Here is a 20,499-nt window from a genome sequence, read left to right on the forward strand (position 1 = left end):
CCTCCATAGAATTGTATTGCTGGATATCTCAGTGATATAAAGATGTACATTTCCATTACACATTGCCTCCCCAAAAGATCCCAAAGCCATTTATGAAGTTCACAAATCTTACACGGGAATTCTTTCACCCACTGCAGCCACCTCTGTGGCGCAACATAGCAGCTTAAATATTTAATAGCACGAAGCATGCAAACACTACTCCGTGGGTTAACAGTGAAAGTGAGGACAAATGCTGTGTCCAACTGAATCTAAGGTGAGCATCTATGGAGACAGAATGGAATGACGAGTTGGAATTTGGCCAAGGGAAGCGCGGTTTACATCCCTTTTTCTTATGAAAAGGGCCATAGGATCTATGAGGCCCACAAGTAGCCAATATCTTAGTTGCGTATCTTAGGTAGGTACTTACGGAACTGCTCCAGGTCATCACTACTTTTAGACTCTGGCATAGCAGTGATGGTGAGCAGTGGGCATGGGTTTCCTCCCAGAGTCTGGCACAGTGTCTGCTGTCTGTAGTAGACCTTCTTGGGGTTCCTGGTTTCTTCCAGGATGTCAAGGTGGGACTGAGAAAGAAGCAAGGTACGAGCTTTACAAATGAGCTCATACTGTTTGAAAACTCATTATATTTCAGTCTCAGGCATTTAAACTGTGCCCTCACCTTACAATCTGGCTGGTCATTTCCTCTGTTATTACCCACTCCTTTACCCTATTCTTTCTTCCGTCAGCCAGAACTACCTCCCTCAAGATGTTTGTTGTCAATGCCCTAATAGGTTCATTACAATATGGACACCTGTCCCACCAGGAACATGGCTAAAACCCATCAACTCAGTTCACACAGGACACCCAGCAGCCACCAGATGGTAACAACTTTCTACCAACCTGGGCTAAATTTCAGCCAGTGACCTAGAGACAAAAGACTTCAAATCTTATCACCAGGCCTTAGATCAATCTGTTGATTCCACCCCAATCATCCAGTGTCTAGATGAACAAATACAGTTGGAGACCTATGATGATCTACTTCATAAACCAATTTACTGTATAGAGTAAAAATGCAATTATTATACCTATTTAATTATCTTGCACAGATATAAAGGATTTGTTACAATCAATTTTTTATATGCTATGGTAACCAGTGCAACTTAGTGGAACCATTGCTACCATAGATAACACACAACAGACTGTTGCATTATAGCTTCACATGCAAACATTTAACAAAGCAATTTTTAAAAAATGAATTACTCATCAAGTACACTTGATTAGTACTGGTCAAAAAGCAATGCACTAGTGAGTGTATCCATTGAAAATAAATTCCTCTGTATATATGCTGTAAATATGTCTGCAATTATTAAAAATATATGATATTATTAGAAATGTTCTCAAATCACTAACTCCACATAGAAGTTTATCATCTTCCCAAATGCCCTTGGATTACTAATCACATTTACTTTATTACTTGTCTGTAGGAAAAGACATATTTCACCCACAGACACATGCTCTAAAATAAAACCTACTGGTGCACCGACCTGAGTTAGAATTTGTTCGTCATGCAAATTACAGTAGTATAATAATCTTCCAAAGGGAAATGTGCAAGTCCCATCACTAACGTCATCTTAAATTAGCCTGGTCAAAGTTTCTCTGGAGAATATATTGCAGGCAGTAATCCTACTTTGGCCACCATCTGGACTTAATTATCAGCTCTTTTCCACCTCTAACACTCACTGTCCAAACCCTGATGTCCTTCACTCAGTTTTAATTCATTCAATCCTTGCTGAGGCAAAATTCTCATCGATTTCAAGGAGCATTTTACCTGAGTAAGCAGTGAGGAAGGAAAGAGTAAGTACTTCAGGATTTAGCTCTGTGAATCTAAGAATAACAACATCCTTTCATTTTGATTCTATTCATTCAGGTGAGATACTCAAGGATTCCCACAGGGTACAAACTCTCAAAGCCTTGCATGCCCGCATACCAACAGAAGGAATCAATACATACTGAAATCATGACTAGGTACAGTACTTCAGTAATAAAGAATTCAGTAGGCCTCACATCCCTCGGTCTCCCAGTCCCCTACTCTCCTGCTGGCTGCAGCACACACCTGCCGTTGCATTAACTGCTTAAGTATATGCCACGTTCAACTTCTGGAGCTCTCTCTGCGTTCCACGTTAGCTCATGGAAGTAACTGGGTCCCACGGGCCTGGTGCAGATTGGCTTGCACGCATGTTTTGGACAGCCAGGGCTTGACCTGAGGGATCTCAGGTACTGAATCCAGCTTTTCTGAACATCTGTAGTGGGATGCGAACCAGTCAACTAATGTCTTGTGGTTTGGAATGGGAATGAACCTAACATGGACTAACATTACCTAACATTACCATGCTGGGCTAGTCACATACAGTGACATGGCTTGTGTTACATAAGAAAGGAGGTTTTGTTCTCCTTGATGTTCTCCTCCATTCTTGTGCAAGGGCAAAATGGTACATTTAATAAGGTTTGAGCTTTAGAAATAGTCAGCAAGGGGCCCAAAATAGCTTTGTACATCCATCAATTGCTCATAGCAACAGGGATTGGGTAGAAGGCATTAATGGCAAGACAATTAAAGGGGGCTGAGAAAAGGGGGGCAGAGGCAGCCTGAACGCCCGGTATCTTCACTTTTGAAAAGGTTTCTCTCTCGTGCTTAATGGGGAAGTGATGTGCTGCCTGGGATCCTCCATTTTCCCCCTTTATTCTTCCCTTCTTTAGAAGCCTCACCCAGGGCTCCCCCACCAGTACGGTTCAGAAGGTGAGCTGGATACAGCTTTCCCCAGACCTCCCAACACCATTCACCAGCTGGCCGATGAAGGGCTCTAGGGAGCCACATGAGTGAATCTCTCCTGCCCCAGAGGAACATTAACATCCATTTCAACATAGCTTTGGGACAGTAAAGCCTTATGCTTTGGGTTGGTTTGTTTTTTCAGCTGGGAGCGTCTAAGTGGGGCAGAGTGCACAGCTGACGGAGTAAATCTGAAACAGGCCCTGCACCTCAGCATTGCATGGTGCAGCTCTGAAAATAGCAAGTCGTTACATGATGGCCGAAAAGGATTAGCCACATAGGAGAAGCAGTCAGTCTTTTCCTCCTAGCTTGCCATTAGCCCAGAGCAGCCCGCACTCTAAGGATGGGATGCTGGACATGTCTGGGTTGGCTGGTAAAAACTAAAAAAAATATCGGCCTTTAATCGCAGCCTGCTCCATGCAGTTCACGCTCATGGCTATCCTTCAACTCCTTCCTGACCTCCAGAGTGGTCAGGGACCATTGTAGACAAGGCAATGAAAGCATTATGAAAAATAGCTAAAAGAAAAGGAGTACTTGTGGCATTTTAGAGACTAACCAATTTATTTGAGCATAAGCTACAGGCTGTAGCTCACGAAAGCTTATGCTCAAATAAATTGGTTAGTCTCTAAGGTGCCACAAGTACTCCTTTTCTTTCTGCGAATACAGACTAACACGGCTGCTACTCTGAAACCTGAAAAATAGCTAGCATCCTGTGAGCAGTGCTACAAATGGTAGCATATGTGACATATCAAATACTACTCATAATCAAGACAGCTCCCCTCTCTTGTTCCCATCAGTCTCCTCCTGGGACAGGCCAACATTACCATCAGTGCAGAGTAAGTGTAGGGGTAGTGGTAGGCCAGGTAGCAGACATCCTCCCCATGAGGGAACGTGACAGTGAAGGTGAGCGTGTAGTAGGATTTCCCTCGTGCGCCTCCCGCTGTGGCTGCACTACGGCGGTAATGGTTTCTGGAGGAAGAGAAAGAGGGGGAATAGATTGTAATCAGCTTTTGGGTCCTCATCTTGTGTGCTTGTGCAAGAACTGAACCATCGGAGAAGTCCCCATCCTGAATGAGCTGGGGCAGAGCTCCAACCTCAACCGTGCATGGTGCAAACTCTAAGAGGGCCAAATTCAGATGCAGCTGACCCAGCTCTGTGACAGACCGAATGCAGCTTGTAACACTGTGCCACTGAACAGTCTCCACCATACAGCTAAGGCCCATGTTACAGCAGGTAGGCTGAGAGGGTTAGTGCCAGCATGCACAGCTGGATTCAAGCAAGTTACTTGGAATCCAATGGTCAAAGCGGGCCAGGGGGGAGCAGTGAGTCAGAGGCAGAGCGGCTGGTGGCAGCACTGGGCATAGTTTGCCCCTGCCAGTCCTGTGCCTCCGGGGCTGGGCTACCTTGTGGGAAGATAACAGTTCATCTAGTGTGGGGAGGTGGAGCCAGCAGGGGATGGGTGGATGGGAAGAGGCTGTCTAAGAATACTTGAAGATTTTGGAGGAATAGAAATGTTTGGGGTTAGGGTCCAGTCCGTGCACTGTAAGAAAGGCGGAACTGGGACAGCATATAAAAGGATAGGGGGAAAGTGAGGTAAAGGGACATGGGCAAAATATTCCATACACCATCAAAGGCACAACTTCGGGTTGACCAGAGAAGGGAGCTGGGATTGAGAGGAGTCAACACCTGGAAGCGGAGATGACCTCATACAGACTTGCATCTCATGGGCCAGCCAAATCACCCCCACCAGATCCCTCCCTTTCAGTAACAAGAGCACCCGAGTCTTCAAGACTCCACAAATCTCCCTTCACATATTCGGCACAACCTCCCATGCAGGGGATTAACTCTAATAAAGTTGTGGCTTCTGGATGAGAAGGAACATTTTCCTGCAGCACAGATGAAGAGCCAATTCATGCACTTGAGAGAGAAATATCATGGCAAATTGCACCCAGAAGTATATTTCAAACTATATTTTTCCCACATTGCACCAATTATGCTGTTGCCAAACCTTCTGATTTTGAAGGACTGTGAGGCTTTTTGACAAATGTTATCATAATGTTGCATTAAAATGCAAAATACTGGAGGAGACCAAAAGATGCGATTTCAGCTCCTGAAATTTACAATACCAGTTTATTTTTCTGTTGTTTTTTATTCAAAGGGGTGAAGAGAGGAGATAATTATTCTTCTCAAATCCTCCAGAATAATCAGCTCTTCGTCACAAGAAACACACAGTACAAGAGCGCATTTCTTTTCAAAGCATATGAATTTAGTGGTTATGAACACATGAGGTGAATGGTACTGGCTGGAGCAAGGAATCACACAGGCAGCATTCCTGCCTCCATGGCACAGTGAAAAGGCACAGTGAAAATGATTTAATGCTCAGCTGACGCCCAGATGTTTCTCTCTGCTATTTGCAAACAAAAAACAGGTAATACATCATTTTAAATATTAGAGTAAAATCCTGACTCAGTTCCAAGTCAGTGGATTTGATTTCAGTGGGGCCAGGATTTCATCCCCATTTTCTTAAAAATCAAGACAACAACATATCACCTTCTCTTCTGGTGAATCTGGATAATGGGGTCGGGGTGGGGGGGTTGGTCAGGAGCTCTCTCTTGTGTGATTTATGTGGATGGGACGTATCCTCCAGATCTCTATTCTATTCATTTTTACTTTCAGGGTCACAATAACCTCAGACTCAAGATGCTGTCACAAGCCCTGAGATTTTCTGAGACAGTCCTCAGACATCCCCCACAGGTCACTGGTGAGAGGTGAGATGGGTGTGGCAGGTGGTTGCTATCCAGTATTCTGTCTTACAGTTCTGCCAATGAATTTCCAGTCTGAACCTAATGCTCCAGTCCTGAGTTTCCCCTCTACCAGCTCACAATGCAGCTCAGTCCTGACCAAAACATCCTTTTGTATCATATTACTCCATCACCACCGCACAGCTCTGACACTAGTGCAATCCTGGCATTCAGCTATTCCAGTTCTGACCTCTTTCAAATCACTTCTGAAAACTCATCTCTACTGCAATGCCCACAGCAAACAACCTAGTTATAATGGCAAGTCTACAGGGCTAGTGACCCCCGGGGGTTTTATTCATCATTACTGATTCATAAAAAAAGTAACCTACACATGTAGCTAGCTGATACATCCCTGTGTTCCTATTACTGATAGTCATGACCTCCTGCACATCCACCTGTTATGTCCTGGCCTTATTTAGCTTGTAAATACCTTGGGTTAGAACTGTCTTTCTCCATATAATCGTATAGCACCCAGCACAATCCTGAACACTGCTAGGATACAAACAATAAATAATAATCTTCCTAAATTATGCCCAAATGTGATGTGATATTAGGATGGGTCATGTGACAAGTCCACTAAATATATTTTCACATTTGATCTGTCTGATCCCCAGAGGTGGAAAAGATCACACATTCACGCACAGCAACCTCTGCTCTGGTCCCTGCTACCTCATTTATCCTCTCTTCCCAAAATGTGCCCAAAGCTCTGCACTCTTTCCACAAGCTAACCAACCGGTTCTTAGAAAGGATATGCAAGACCCAGTGATGGCTTTATCAGCATGAAAGCTAAATCTGCTGTGCCTTTGAGTCACTTTATAATAGTCAAATCATAAAGCTTGCTGCTGTCCTTCAAATATACTGTGTACCAGGCAGTTTACCTCTAACAGCAGCTACTGCAAGTTAATTAACAATTATAATAATACTTATCACTTACTGTGTAAAGCACTTGTCATGTTCAAAGCCCTTTGCCAACATTAGTTAATAAAACCTCACAAACTCCTTATCGGCTAACATTCCTTGGGAACCTACGAGGTCGATAAATCAGTATAATTATCCCCATTTTACAAGAGGGGAACTGAGACAGAGAAGTGAAGAAACTTGCCCAAAGCCCCAGAGTGAGTCAGTAGCAGAGTTGAAATAAGAACTCAGGAGTTCAAAGGCTCCAAGCCAGGCAGCAGCGTGACTCACTCAAATAGCCTTTTGACTCCCTCAACCACCTGTAGCATCTGACCAACAGCATTGCTGGCACTGGGAAAAGTGATAAATGGAATATGGAATATCAGCTTAGACTCAAGTAGCAGAGGAAAATTCATATATACCGTAACTTTAGGCCCACTGGAAATGGGGCCTAATATAAAGATGAAATATTTACCCTTTCTCTACTCTGTCCCTCCCCAAAGGATCCCCTTTGTCCTGCTACCTTTTAACCCTGTTGAAATCTGACCTTGTTTTTCTCCCCCATGGACCTATTCTTAGGCTTCCAGTGTGGTAGGTGTATGTGACACACACTCTTTCAGCAAACGCAGGAAACAGAGGTTGCCTGAGTCCATATGGGGAGGGTATGGTGGAAAAAACAGTAACAAAAACCAAATATCAGGAGATGGTTGGTATTATTGGGTCTGGTAAATGGCGGCTGGACCGAACCCAATGCAGTGGAGTTCCCTTTCCAAGGACCAGACCCTCTGTGGGTGTTCTCATTTTTGAGTCTCTTCTCAGAATCTGTTGAAAGAAGCAGTGCCCCCCTAGTGACTGAAATAGACCATTCTTGTGGTCAAACTGCTAGTAGGGCCCATGCCCACTTATCACCGCATCAAAGTCTTAACTCTGGCTAGCCAAGACCACCCTTAGGGCTGAAAGGGAAGATGCCATTCCATGGAATATTTAAGCATTGACTTCTCTCCTGGAAACTAACAAGACCCAGTAGCACTGACTGTGACGGCAACTTTTATAGTGTGAACACAAGGCCCCTGGAAAGACAGGTGAAACCCTCTCTCTGATATCACAAAGGCCCCCAAAACACCTATCAGATGGGAATAAATAAATCATTAGTGACCCGGGCAGGATTCCAACTGGTGGGCTAGATACAAACCGCTTCATAGCCCATTACCAATCCTCTGAGGCATCCAACGCCCAGAAAAGTTGCGGTTTAGACAAAGAGCTGAAAACAAACTCTGGAACCGAATGCCCAAGTGCATTCTCACCAATTCAGTATGCTGACATTTTCCTTAAATAATTTGCTGGAAAGGAATATTATTTTGTGTGTTAACATAAACAGCTGCCAAGAAGACAAGTGAATTAGACAATCTTATAATAACTGTGACTATTTATCATGGGTGTACCCTGGCACTTCACACAGGGAAGCAATAAAACAGAGCAGCCATGTCACGGAGCTTCCTTTTGACAGCTGAGTTGCTAATATTCTCCATAACATAAAATCTCTCTCAAGAGATGTATGGGAAAGGTATATAATGGCAGAGCAGTGCTATGACATTCATCTTCATGACTGAGCTCTCCCATCTCCCCTCACCAGTGAAGATGAATGTCAGGAGAGATCGGCCAGCATGTATTACACAGACAACCCATGTATGCGCCTCTCCTCCCGCTGTCCTTCAGCTCAGAGGCTGCTTTAGATCTGAGCTGTGGAAGATGAGAAATGATGGGAATTTGTGGGTGAGTGGACACGTTAACATCACTGTGTTTCCCCTTACTTATGCATTCAAGGTCTGGGGTCACAGCTAACCTTCCTCCAGGCAAGGAGAGTTGGATGAGGCTTCCTCCAGAACCCATTATCAGCCTAAGCAGAGCGTTGCGGGAGGATACAGGGCTCTTCCACCAAAACACACTGAGCATGCTGTCTTCATAGTGCTCCCATCTTCAACCGGCCTGAGGAGCCACAGACTCTGATTGCTCCTAGATGTAACTATTTGCTGCCTACAGACTGGTACACTATACACTCCAATGACTGGGGAGTTGCTCTGTCATTGGTGAAAGAACAAGAGGTGTGTGTTAACCTAGAAAGAACAACAGATTGATAGATGGCAATATAAAAATATATTGACGTATCACTGGATGTACAATTGAAAGACACCGCATACTCCACAACAAAACAATCCTATGCTAATGTCTCAACCGTATCCTGGTCCAGTATATGATTAAGAATTTAATTGCACGTTCATGGCTTAAATTTACCCGTCAGCTACTACTGAATCACCACACCGTAACTGCCTTGCTCATGACATTAGGAGCCATTATATCGGAATCAGCATATAGGCATTATATGTTCTGCATCTGCTGGTGCCTATTCTGCCTGCACCCATGAGCCCATGCACAGAAGCCAAAGGCTACAGGCCTAGTGCAGCACCTAGCACAATGGGGCCCCACTCTTGGTTGGCCGTCAGTCACTACCATAGAAAACATGATTACTAATAAAAATGAAGGTACGTAGGGGCCAGCTGTCCAACTAGCACATAAGCTTCTGAGCTGAGCTGAAGGGACAGTCTCAGGAGGAGTAGAGGTTAGCTGGACCAGGGCCGGCTCTAGGTTTTTTGCCTCCCCAAGCTCAGGTGGGGCTGGGGCTCGCAGGCGGCGCTGGAAGCGGAGGGAGTGATGTCCCCTTCTCCCAGCGCCTGCAGGGGCTTTACCCCCTCCCCTGCCCGGCCGCGCAGAGAAGCCCTGATATAAGGGGTGGCACAAGGCAGCGCAGCAGCCAGGGCGCAGATGAGGCGTTGCAGCCCCAGCTCCCCATCAGGACTTGCCCTCTCCTCTCCAGGTAGCGGCTGGGCCTTGGCAGCTCAGCATCCCGGGGCTGGGGCTTCCCCTTCCCGCTGTGGCCAGGGGTGCGGCGCCCTCGCCCAGTCTAAGTGGCACAGCTCCGAGAGTGCAACTGCCCCGGAAAAAGAGGATGGCTGGAATGCCGCCCCTGGAAATGTGCCACCCCAAGCACGTGCTTGCTTTGCTGGTGCCTAGAGTCAGTCCTGAGCTGGACAAAGATGAGTGTGGGGGCATTATTTGGGCAAGGTAAATGGTTATTTGAGCTGTTAGTGACAAGGCACTCATTAGAGGCAAGAGAACCAGGACCCTTGACCCTCAAGCAAGCTTTATTTAGGGAGTTTGGGCTTGTTTTCACAGGGAACTGGAAGGTTTTTTTATTCCTGTCCTGACATAAGTTTCTCTTTGTTTCTCCTGCAAGGCGATAACATCACACTAAATGCACCCAGCAATGTTTGGATTGACTGTGATGTCGTGCACGCAAGTGAGAACAATGTTGTTTTAACCTTCTAGGCCAAATGTACAAACACTAGCAAAAAGCAAAACAAAACCCAGTTTATTTTGCAAGGAGAAATGCATTCAGTCTACCTGGGGTTCCACAAACCCCTAAACTGCACGACCATGTGTGGATGAGACTGCCCTTTACTGTGACACATGTGGTCCATTAGCAGAGAGTGAAATGGAATACAGGCTAATCTGAACAAGTGGAACTTAATTAAATCCCGTGTACTGCTCTGACCATGTGGCTGAATTCCTTCCAGCCTAACTCCATGCATTCCTGGTTTCCAATCAATAAAAGTCCCTCCAGGGAACATGGGCCCTCTTCCTCCAGTTCCACTGATCATGATACATCTTCCCTATTTTACAAACATTTTAATATAAACATTAAAAACAATAATTGATGCTCAAACCCCCACCCCATGTCCCTTTGTCCAGAGGTTGCTGTAGGGTTGCCAGTTTTGGTTGGACGTACTCCTGGGGGTTTCATCACATGACATGATCTTTAATTCAAGTTTAATCTTTAATTCCTGGAGACCCCGGGACAATCCTGGAGGGTTGGCAACCCTAGGTTGCTAGCCCATAGCAGAGTTGGAACCTTATCTTTACCACAGACTCAGCCGGTTACATAGTCTTTAAGATCATTTAGTCTCCTCAATGGATGACACCTCTGTCTCCCTCTCTAGAAAACCATCTCTCTGTGGAGTCTCCTTCCCTCCTGTGGGGTTGGCCTCTGGATGGTTCTCTGTCTCTCCATTCTGTGACTCTCTCTCTCTGTAGGTTCTATCTAGATTTTGTGTCTGCTCGCTCGTTAAGTGTCTCCTGAGCCTTCAGATAACTTCTTTCTTGCATAGTCACCTCATATGTTCTGGATGCCAGTGCAGCCCTCATTACACCTTTAGTCTACTCCATCTGGAGACTCTCTAAAGCAGAGGTGGGCAAACTGTGGCCCGCGGGACCGTCCCCTCCTCCGTCCCCCCGGCCACTCCTCCGCTGTCCCTCTCCCCCACAGCCTCAGCTCACTGTGCCACCGGCGCCATACTCTGGGCAGTGGGGCCGCGAGCTCCTGGGGCAGCGCAGGGGCAGAGCCCGGCCTGACCCGGTGCTCTGTGCTGTGCAGTAAGGCTGCCTGTCCTAGGGCAGCCATGCCGCCAGCCACCGGTGCTCCAGGCAGCGCGGTAAGGGGGCAGGGAGCAGGGGGGGTTGGAGAGAGGGCAGGGGAGTTCGCGGTGGTGGTCAGGAGCCAGGGGTGTGGATAGGGGGCGGGGCGGTCAGAGGGCGGGGAACAGGGGGGTTGAATAGGGGCAGGGATCCCGGGGGGCAGTCAAGAAGGATGGGAGGGGATTGGATGGGGCAGCGGGGGGGCAGTCAGGGGCAGGGGTTCCGGGGACGGTCAGGGGACAGGGAGAAGGGGTGGTTGCACGGGGCAGGAGTTCCGGGGGGGGGGGGAGGAGCAGTCATGAAGGGGAGGGGTTGGATGGGGCAGCAGGGGGCACTTGGGGGCGGGGGGCATGGGGGCAGTCAGGGGACAGAGAGCAGGACGGGGGGCGGATGGGGCAGGGGTCCCTGGGGGCCATCAGAGAACAGGGTGGGTTGGATGGGGCAGGAGTCTGGGCGGGCCATCAGGGGATAAGAAGCAGGGGGGTCGGATAGGGCATGGGGGCCGGGACATGCCTGGCTGTTTGGGGAGGCACAGCCTCCCCTAACCAACCCTTCATACAATTTCAGAAACCCGATGTGGCCCTCAGGCCAAAAAGTTTGCCCGCCCCTGCTCTAAAGGCTGGATCCTCACAGGAATACCTGTCTTCAAGGCCGGTAGGTCCTTGGCTTACCTGTTGTAATCTAGTGCCTACTTTCTCTGATCCTTGGCCCTGTTTTTTCTACCAGTGAAGCAGAGTGTAAAGGCAATGCCACAGACCCAGTGAGCATGGCTCAAGGTGCAGACGTGTCTGCCACCTTCAGGTAGAACTCCAAATTCGTAGGTAAAGTGAGTGAAGCCACTCCCTGCTCAGGCCTTCACTATGTGCCTTTGGGATCATTTTCATGTGTCATCCTACTCTGGGAAAACTAATTTCCCTCTCATGCCAGCACAGCACCGGATGGTCGCTGGAATCAGGATTAGCAGGCACAACTCGTGCAGATTTAGAAAGGGTCTGTACTTGCCCAAGACAGGACTGAGTTTCATCCCTACAGTACATTAATTTCTGGAGAAAATGTGGCAGTGATGGGAGAAGCAGAGCAGGGCACTCTGTCCTCTGTGCCGACCACCACTCTGAAACACCCAGATGAATTTATCTGAAATCACAGCTCACCCTTTGGCAAGGAGAATGGATGACTACAACTCTGTTAACCCTTTGTGGGCTGCATTCAATTTGGCACACCAATGATACGAGTTGGGGATGGAAAAGAAAAACACGTAGGCTGCCCAGTCCATCTCTCTGCCAATCACTGGAGCAGGGCCTTTAAACTATGTGGGTACCACTCCTTTGTGCTTCTGTGTACACACGAAGAGGGCTTCATGTTATCACCCCTCCTCCCTTCTCCACTCCCACTATACTCCAGAAGAGAGAATTCTGCATGTACCCTCGCTGTCCCCTGCATGCCAAATAACAGGGTCTCGCTCACATTCAATCCCTGCTGTCAGAAGTGTAGAACGTAGCAGGCTGGCATAAATTTATTGTGTGAGAGAAACAGGGCACTGGCAGTTGAAGGTTAATGACATGAATACGGTTAGCAGGAGGTGAAGGGAAGCCAAAAGGAATGCACCAATGAAACACTTACTTGTAGTAACAGATATCAGAGCCCACCCGAATCCAGTGAGGCTTGCCTTGGAGAGCTTCCTTCACCGAATACATGACCGGCTGCATGCCTACATAAAACAAAAGCAGTTTCAGGTGACATGACTTCCTTTGCGTGAGTGTGCATGCTCTTTGCAGCTCTTTTACCAAAAGCAGATACACTTTTCTCCCATCCCATACTTGATTTCAAAGCAGCCAACTCTCTATAGAAAACTATGGAGAGAGGAAGCCAGCTACCGGGGAATGAGTAGAAAATGCATCAGCTCCACTGGCTTTTCCAAGATGTGAGATTCCAAGCAACTCTGCTTATGCAGGGACTGAGGAAGGGAAAGAGGACGAAAAGAAGAACATAAGAATCAGTACACTGGACAGACCAATGGTCTGGTTAGACAAGTATCCTGTCCTCTGTCCCACTGGAATACATCAATAGTCAGTCTAATCATCTGGAAACCCACCTCCTGCCATAATGGAAGCAACCAATGGACCGTGCATCTAGTCCAGGGATTGGCAACCTTTGGCACATGGCCCATCAGGGAAAGCCGCTGGTGGGCCGGGACGGTTTGTTTACCTACCGCATCCGCAGGTTCGGCAGACTGCAGCTGCTACTGGCTACAGTTCACTATTCTAGGCCAATGGGGGCTGCAGGAAGCGGCAGCTAGCACATCCTTCAGCCCGCGCCGCTTCCCGCAGCCCCCATTGGCCTGGAACGGTGAACCGCAGGCAGTGGGAGCTGCGATTGGCCAAACTTGTGGATGCTGCAGGTAAACAAACAGTCCCGGCCTGCCAGTGGCTTTTCCTGCTTGGCCATGTGCAAAAGGTTGCCAATCCCTGATCTAGTCCAATACTTTTTGCTAACCTCAACTAATACTGGATGCTTCATACAAAGGTATTAAACCTCCCGTAAGAACATACAGAGCTGGGTGCCCTAAAAATGCTTGTAACAATAATATCCCTCATTGGGCTGTATGATACCATGGGGGGCAACTTCATCCTGACCTGCACCACGTTATCACCTTATGCCCTGAAAAGAAACTATGCAAACATTATCCATAGTTGCATGAGTCCAGCTCCTTTGCAGAAAGATTTTTGCGTACATTTTTGTATATAATTCCTTTGCTCTACGTGGGTCCCCCCTTCTACACTTAGGGCAAGCTTCTTGTCCTCATCTTTGACAATCTCCATAGTGCCTTCCCCATCCATTTCTTTCCCTTCCTCTCTTCCTGCTGCCTTTGTCTCCTTCATCCAGTCCAATTTACTGCCTTTCTCTAGGCTGCTTATTACATCCAGCCCACGATGCCTATGTGTGTTAATATCTAAGATTATATGATACTCCTTGGTGTCATTAATGCTGGGGTTTACTTGCGTCACACAAAAAAAGGGTTATATCATCACAGCATTTTGCCTCCTCACTTTGGATTTCTTTGGTGTAACTCATCAGCACTTAAACAGCCGTGGAGTACATCTCTGAGCATACACAGGATTGTCCCATACCTCAACAGGAAGGTAACATGGAAAGAAACTTCAAATACAAACTCAATCACATCTCGGATTAACCTTTCAATTTTTGCTTCATGTGTCCACATGGGAGCGGGAACTATTTTTATAGTGGGGGTGCTGAGAGTCATTGAACCAAATGGTAAACCCTGGATATAATGGAAACCACCTCAAGCCAGGGGGTGCAGCAGCACCCCCAGCACCCCTAGTTCCAGCACCTATGTGTACCCATACAGTGCTTCTGCATGGACCAGGTAACGGAGGGGATGCCATGATGCATCATGGGAGATATATACCTATCCAGGAGACTGGCCTTTCAGAGACAATGAGGACATGAGGTACCACAACTACAACTCCCATGAAGCACCACAGCAGGACACAGTCTAATGTCAAACTTCCTCAAAACAAAACTTTTCTATTCATTTAGACAAACCAAAACATTTTGTTTCCGTTTTCTCAATGGAAAAGTCTAGTTTTCGGCCACGCTGTTCAGTTTTTTGACAAAAATTCAACATTTTCTGTGGGGAAAGAAATCCCTTTTCTGACCAGCTCTGCTGCTGACTACAACTGCTCCTTGAGACGTTCTTTCACTGATATGAAAATTACACAGCACCATCTACCTGACAGGGAGACCAGAAGGACAGCCACAGTACACAGCCAACCCATGGTATAGCACATTGTCACCCATGCCACTTTTGCACAGGAGCAGGACTTGAAACTTCCAGCACAGCGGGGTGAATAGTAGCACTGGTCAGTGCCTGGAGCAGCAAGTAGCATATTTTCTCCTATGCAGGAGTCAATGTCATGCATGCTGCTGACAATGCTATGGGCCTCACTCCATCCAGACAGCTAAGAGTTTCAATGCATCAGAAGCAATGGACAAGAATTTCCCCAACAGTCAATCACACACATGGTGACCACAGACCACACAATAGCTGGCCCTGGGGCTAGCCTCCTAACACAGGATATTATTTTCACATTTTTCTTCCAAATATAATTTTAATTGCACATTTTTAAATTTGATTCCTGTCCACTGAAAGCTCACAAAAGTGAGGGGCTAATAAGTGCTGGCTATGATCAGAGAAGCAGATGCCGGAGAACTTTCCACCAGTAAGGACCTGAGTCTACCCTACTGAAGCTACCCCATAGGGTATACCATTGAGAGATACTCTATAGGTTTCAAGAGGTACCATATCAGCCTATGACATCCCCTTTGCCACTCCTCCTCAGTGCACTTCACTCTCAGGCCATTGAGAGAATTGCCCAGTCATGCCGAACAGTTTGGTGATTCAGGAAAGTGGAATAGCACGACAATACAAATTCATTTTCATTTGTGATCTATTTCAGAACAGCTGCACCACTGTAGCACATTAATGAAGATGCTCTACACCAACAGGAAAGCTCTCCTGTCAGCGGGAGAAGCTTTGGTCATTATAGGTCGGTATAACTATGTCCCTCAAGGGTGTGCATTTTTCACACCTCTGATCAACGTAGTTATAGCAAAGTAACTCTGTAGCGTAGACCTGCCCTAAGTCCCTTTGCTATTTGTTATGGGTACACTGCTCCTGAGGTAGTTCCCTTGTTGATTTGTGCAGATGCATCCACAAGGCTACAGAGGGAAGTAGTGTTTGACACTGGGCACTTATTAAACATTCTGGGCCAGATCCTCAGCTGGTGTAAATTAACATACCTTCATGGAAAGCAATGGTTGGTGCTAATGCCAAACTATGCCAGCTGAGGATTTGACACACAGTCTGTATGTAAAAGAAACAATTTCTCTTCTAAAATGGGCATTGAAAGCTCTGATTTGCCTGCCTGTTTTATGGCATCACATCCTTCCTCCTGAACAACAGACTGCAACTGGAGCTTAAAAATAGAGACAGAATCTTTTATTATTAAATGTTGGCAGAAACCTCAGAAGGTCTGGAAGTGGATTTTAATTTCTCAATAAGCCTCCTAAACTGTGGATGCTTATTTGAAGATTAGCCAAATTTATTCAAACCTTATGAGATTTCTCCACTTCTGCACCACTCATTCAGCCCAAATAGATCCTCCTCCTTTCCCCCACAGTCCCACTTTTAAATATCCCAGTCTCCAAACTCCTGCTCTTCAATTCCAAATCCCTCTTCCCATCCCTAAGTGCCCTTAAGGAGACAGAGAGAACTCCTTTGGAGGCTTTGTAGTTGCCCCTTCTTGCTGATTTCAAAGCAGCTGCTGTGCACCAAAGAGGGACCCCATTCAGCTCTAATTCAGAAGGTGGACCTAGCAGTAGAGGATGAGATGACAGGAGACCTTAGCTGCTAGGAAATTGGTAGCAGGAGTGGAGGGTGGGAATGAAACCCATATTAATTATGCGGCTGGGAAGGAGAGAAAGGAAGAGGAGTAAGACAGTATTATACCCTGAAAGCCCCCAGCTTCACACCCCTTCTCCATGGTTCAGAAGGCACCCCGTGACTAAGTTAGTAACCCATGACTTATGGGACTCTAACAGACTCAAGAAGGTTTAAGCCTCCATGGAATCAATAGCGTAGCCCTGTGCATGGGAGGGAACTCCAGCCCACCCAAAGGCTCATACCGTAATTAAACTGGCTGTTGACCTTCTCGCAGTTGATGATGTTAAAGCGGTAGGGAACGGCTGGCTTCATGGCACTGACCTCGAAGTAAAACCACTGGTGGTGCTGGACACTGTTCACATCGCTGTTCAGAATCAAATCATACTCAAATCTGGAGAGCAAGGTGTGAGATGGTGTCACCGTGGGCCAGGCAGAATGACAGGATGGGATGTAACGAACCCACGGCTGCAGTTGCTTCATACAAACACTACAGCTGTCAGCCACTTGCGACAATGGGAGCGGGTGCCACGGAGATCACCAGTGGCAGGGGGAGCCAGAGGATGCCATCAAAGCCAATACTAGCCAAGCGTGCAATCGCACTTGTGTCCTACCCTAGCACAGCGTCATGTCTTTCCCTCCGCACCTTGGTTTCTCACTTCCTTTAACTTCACACTGCCTAATACCTCTGACTCATAAGCTCTGCTCCCCTTGCTGACTGTTCTAAAGTCCACAGTGCTTCATCTTTTCACACAGCAGACATTACAAGTGTGACAAGATAGGACACAGCCACTGCTGGGATCTAAGCTACTTACTTGCGCACTTGGGTGGCTTTGCGAAGGTTTCCTGATTCAAATTTAGAGTAGAATCTCAGGCAGTCTGGAGCATCTGTGCTTGAGGGGCTGCAGCAAAACACAGAAATATATCTACTACCAAAAATTACCTTAAGGAGCAGTAACCGCGCCGATATAATTTATATAGAGATTTAGACTTACAAACAGAAGACATTTCAGAGCAGCTGTGGCCCAGCCATCCAGCTCAAAGCACCCGCCTGTATGGGGTAATTCTAAATCCCACTTTCTCCCACATCTTGATTTTCCTATCTCCAGCAACAGATCCATATACTCCTCAATCTCAATTACGTTCTTTGCTCCAGTCACCTTCCCCATTAACTTATTCCACACGTTTATTATCCTTTGCGTGAAGTGGCTCTGCCCAAGTTCTCCATTTAGTCCTCCCATTTTTACCTTATGCCCCCCTAAATTTTGGAGCCTTTAAAATTATCTTGAGCAATCTTAAAATTCTCTCTCCTTCTTCTTCAAACCTCCACCAGGTCACCTCAAACTCTCCTGCATCCTGTGTTCCTAAAAGAACAATCTCAGACCCATTAACTTTTTCCTCAGAATTTACTTGCTTCAGATTTGAGATCCTCTCCATTGCCCTGTGCTGCCTCTTCTCAAGGGCAATAATGATTTGCCAGAAAATGGTGCCCAGCCTCGTTCAGAGTACCCAAGATGGATGTCTCAGCTGCCTTACTGCACAGCATCATGGTACCACCCCTTTTAGTTTTAGGTTCCATTGCTCTGCTAAAACCACCCAGTATCTGGTTTGCTTTTCCTACTGCCACTGTGCACTGGGCTGGTGGTTTCAGGGACTCTTCCTCAATAGCCTGCAGATCCTTTCCCTGAGCCACATGCTGAGAGACAGCTTGTGAAGGGGTGTTTACCTCACACTTGCCCCAAAAAGGTTACTGTGACTAGAAAAGGGGGCTAATTAACCCAACAAGTGACAGCTGAGGGGAATCAGATGGCTAACTAATCCCCTGAGGGAGGGAGCCCAGCCGAGGGGGAACAAGCTGGGCTGGGATTTATAAACACAGGAAATTGGAAGCTGAGGGGGCTGCTGAGAAATACTTTGCTGTCATTCCCTGGGATGAGTGTTTGGAGGCTGCAGAAACACAGCTTGTAGTTGCTCCCTGGGAGGAGGGAATGGTGACAAACCTTGGGGGAGGTGGAGCGCCAGATGGTAAGGAAAGGGCTCAGGGAAAGGCAGCAAGGTCCAAGAGGGAGCAGACCTTGACTGCTGGCTAGAGGGCCCCTGAGCTGGAACCCAGAGTAGAGAGCGAGCCCAGGTTCCCCTGCCAGCCACTGGGGGAGTGAATGGGAAGGCTAGGGTGCCTAGGATGGCCGAAGGAAGACTTTGGTACTCCGGAATGGGAAAATGCGTATTGTAGCCTGGCTGGAGGGCTGAGTCATGAAGAGGCAGCGGCAGCTCACTGAGCGAGAGAAGAGCTGCTGCAGACCCAGAGAAAGAGGCAGAGAGACAGCATGCAACTGCAAGAAGGGGCATCAACCTTGCAAAGCTAGTCCCCAGAACAGCCACGAGGAGGCGCCATCCTGGCTGTGAGTGGCGCACCCCATCACACAACCTTGTTCCTTACACTGGATCCTATCTACCAGGCTAATGTTTTGTACATTTGTCTAAATTGAATCAAATGCTGGCCTAGTCACCTAATCTATTACTGATAGTAACAGTAGCACCCTCAGTAACAGTACACTACAAGGAATACCTACCTGCGCCCATCTAAATCAAAGACAACTCTTTCTATCACCTCACTTGGCTGGATTAGACGAGAAACATCCTCAAATATTTTGGCCCTGGAAAAGAAAAACAAATTGTGAGTCTGTCTGCAGACACATACCGCTGTCTTGGAGGATCCTTGCTGAGGAAGCGAACTGAGGCTTATGATATTCTTTCCAGGGCGTTGGGGAGAAGGGGGATTCCTGTGCAGAATTAAACACCTGTATTAACTAAACAAAAATATCCCTTAGCACTTTATGCAGTTCACCAATTTGGCTTTTGCATGACTGTCATGACTGGAAGACACCTTTAGAGTTAAATGACTTGTCATTCACATTCTGTAGTATTTATCCCCATTTCTTCTCATTCAGTCTCAGTGAATGAGTCACGTACACCTAGCAATGGAGAATTTGTCACAATGGATCAGACTATTAGTCTATCTATTACAGACTCCTGGCTCCATCAGTGGCTAATGAGCCCATCCCTCCCCTCCCCCGCCCCGGGTAACGACCAGTTGTACGATGCCATATGTGTTCTCGAAATTTCCTTCCTGACCTTTGCAGCAATCAGCGTAAACACTGAAGCATGACACGATTATCCCTGTCTTAGCTCTATGGTTACGTGTGTCATTATGGTCATAAAAGCGGGGCTTTCAGAACATTAGTGCAGGGAAGAGGTGAGAAAATGACGGCCTCTGTGAATAAGATTCCTGTCATTTAGCTGCTACGGAAAGTGTTCCCATCTCTATAGAGCACAGAGGTTCAAAAAAGCTCAGAAACTTGTGTCTTTGGTAAATGCCACGCTATTAGTATCATTCAGTCCTAGAGCTTAGTTCAAGAGACAGCAGAATCACCCAGCCTGTTTGGGGTCTGGTAAGCATTACTTGTGCTACTAAGAATAAATGCCCTCTAAAGGAATTGCAGAGGGACACACATGGGGCAGGGGGGGAAGGGTAGCCCTGAGAAGAATCCCCTCTCCCAACGCAGTTCCCCCCACACTCCAACACACAATTTATCCTCCTCAGTTGAACAATGTAAATGAGGTGAGAGCATTAATGCTAATTGCCAGGTGCACAATGCCTTCCATGGGAGGATCCCAACACACTTCACAAATATTTAATTCCTTTAGCAGGGGAGGCAGAGAAGTATTTATTCACCTTTACCTTCCAGATAAGGAAAGTGGAGAGGTGACATGACTTGGCCACTGGCAGAGGCAGGAATTAGGCTTCCTAACTCCCCATCTGTGCCAAGAACATCTTAGATGCCAGTGTCTTCAACCTCAAGAGAAAAATCTGAATAGTATAAGCCTATAGCTCAGTTTTCCTTCTTGTGATAATCCATTGTGTGGGTCTCCGCAAGGACTGCAGAGACCAATGAAACTTGATACAGAAGTGATGATCAACACCCATCAAAAGCCAGGCAGTAAGACAT

The 20,499-nt window shown here is 47.0% G+C and overlaps 1 protein-coding gene across 1 annotated transcript in view; it reads right to left on the reverse strand.

Moving 5' to 3' along the window:
• AGBL1 (AGBL carboxypeptidase 1) overlaps positions 1-20,499 on the reverse strand; it is a 380,933-nt gene that overhangs the window by 272,148 nt on the left and 88,286 nt on the right. Inside the window, exons 12-17 of the mRNA XM_074966495.1 lie at positions 19,063-19,146; positions 17,305-17,391; positions 16,735-16,883; positions 12,649-12,736; positions 3,625-3,769; positions 407-560 (exon numbers count right to left, since the gene is read on the reverse strand). Of these exons, the coding sequence (XP_074822596.1) occupies positions 407-560; positions 3,625-3,769; positions 12,649-12,736; positions 16,735-16,883; positions 17,305-17,391; positions 19,063-19,146 (707 nt within the window). The remainder of the gene's footprint in view (positions 1-406; positions 561-3,624; positions 3,770-12,648; positions 12,737-16,734; positions 16,884-17,304; positions 17,392-19,062; positions 19,147-20,499) is intronic.

Source organism: Natator depressus, chromosome 10 (genome assembly GCF_965152275.1).
Source record: "Natator depressus isolate rNatDep1 chromosome 10, rNatDep2.hap1, whole genome shotgun sequence".
Taxonomy (NCBI): Eukaryota; Metazoa; Chordata; order Testudines; family Cheloniidae; genus Natator; species Natator depressus.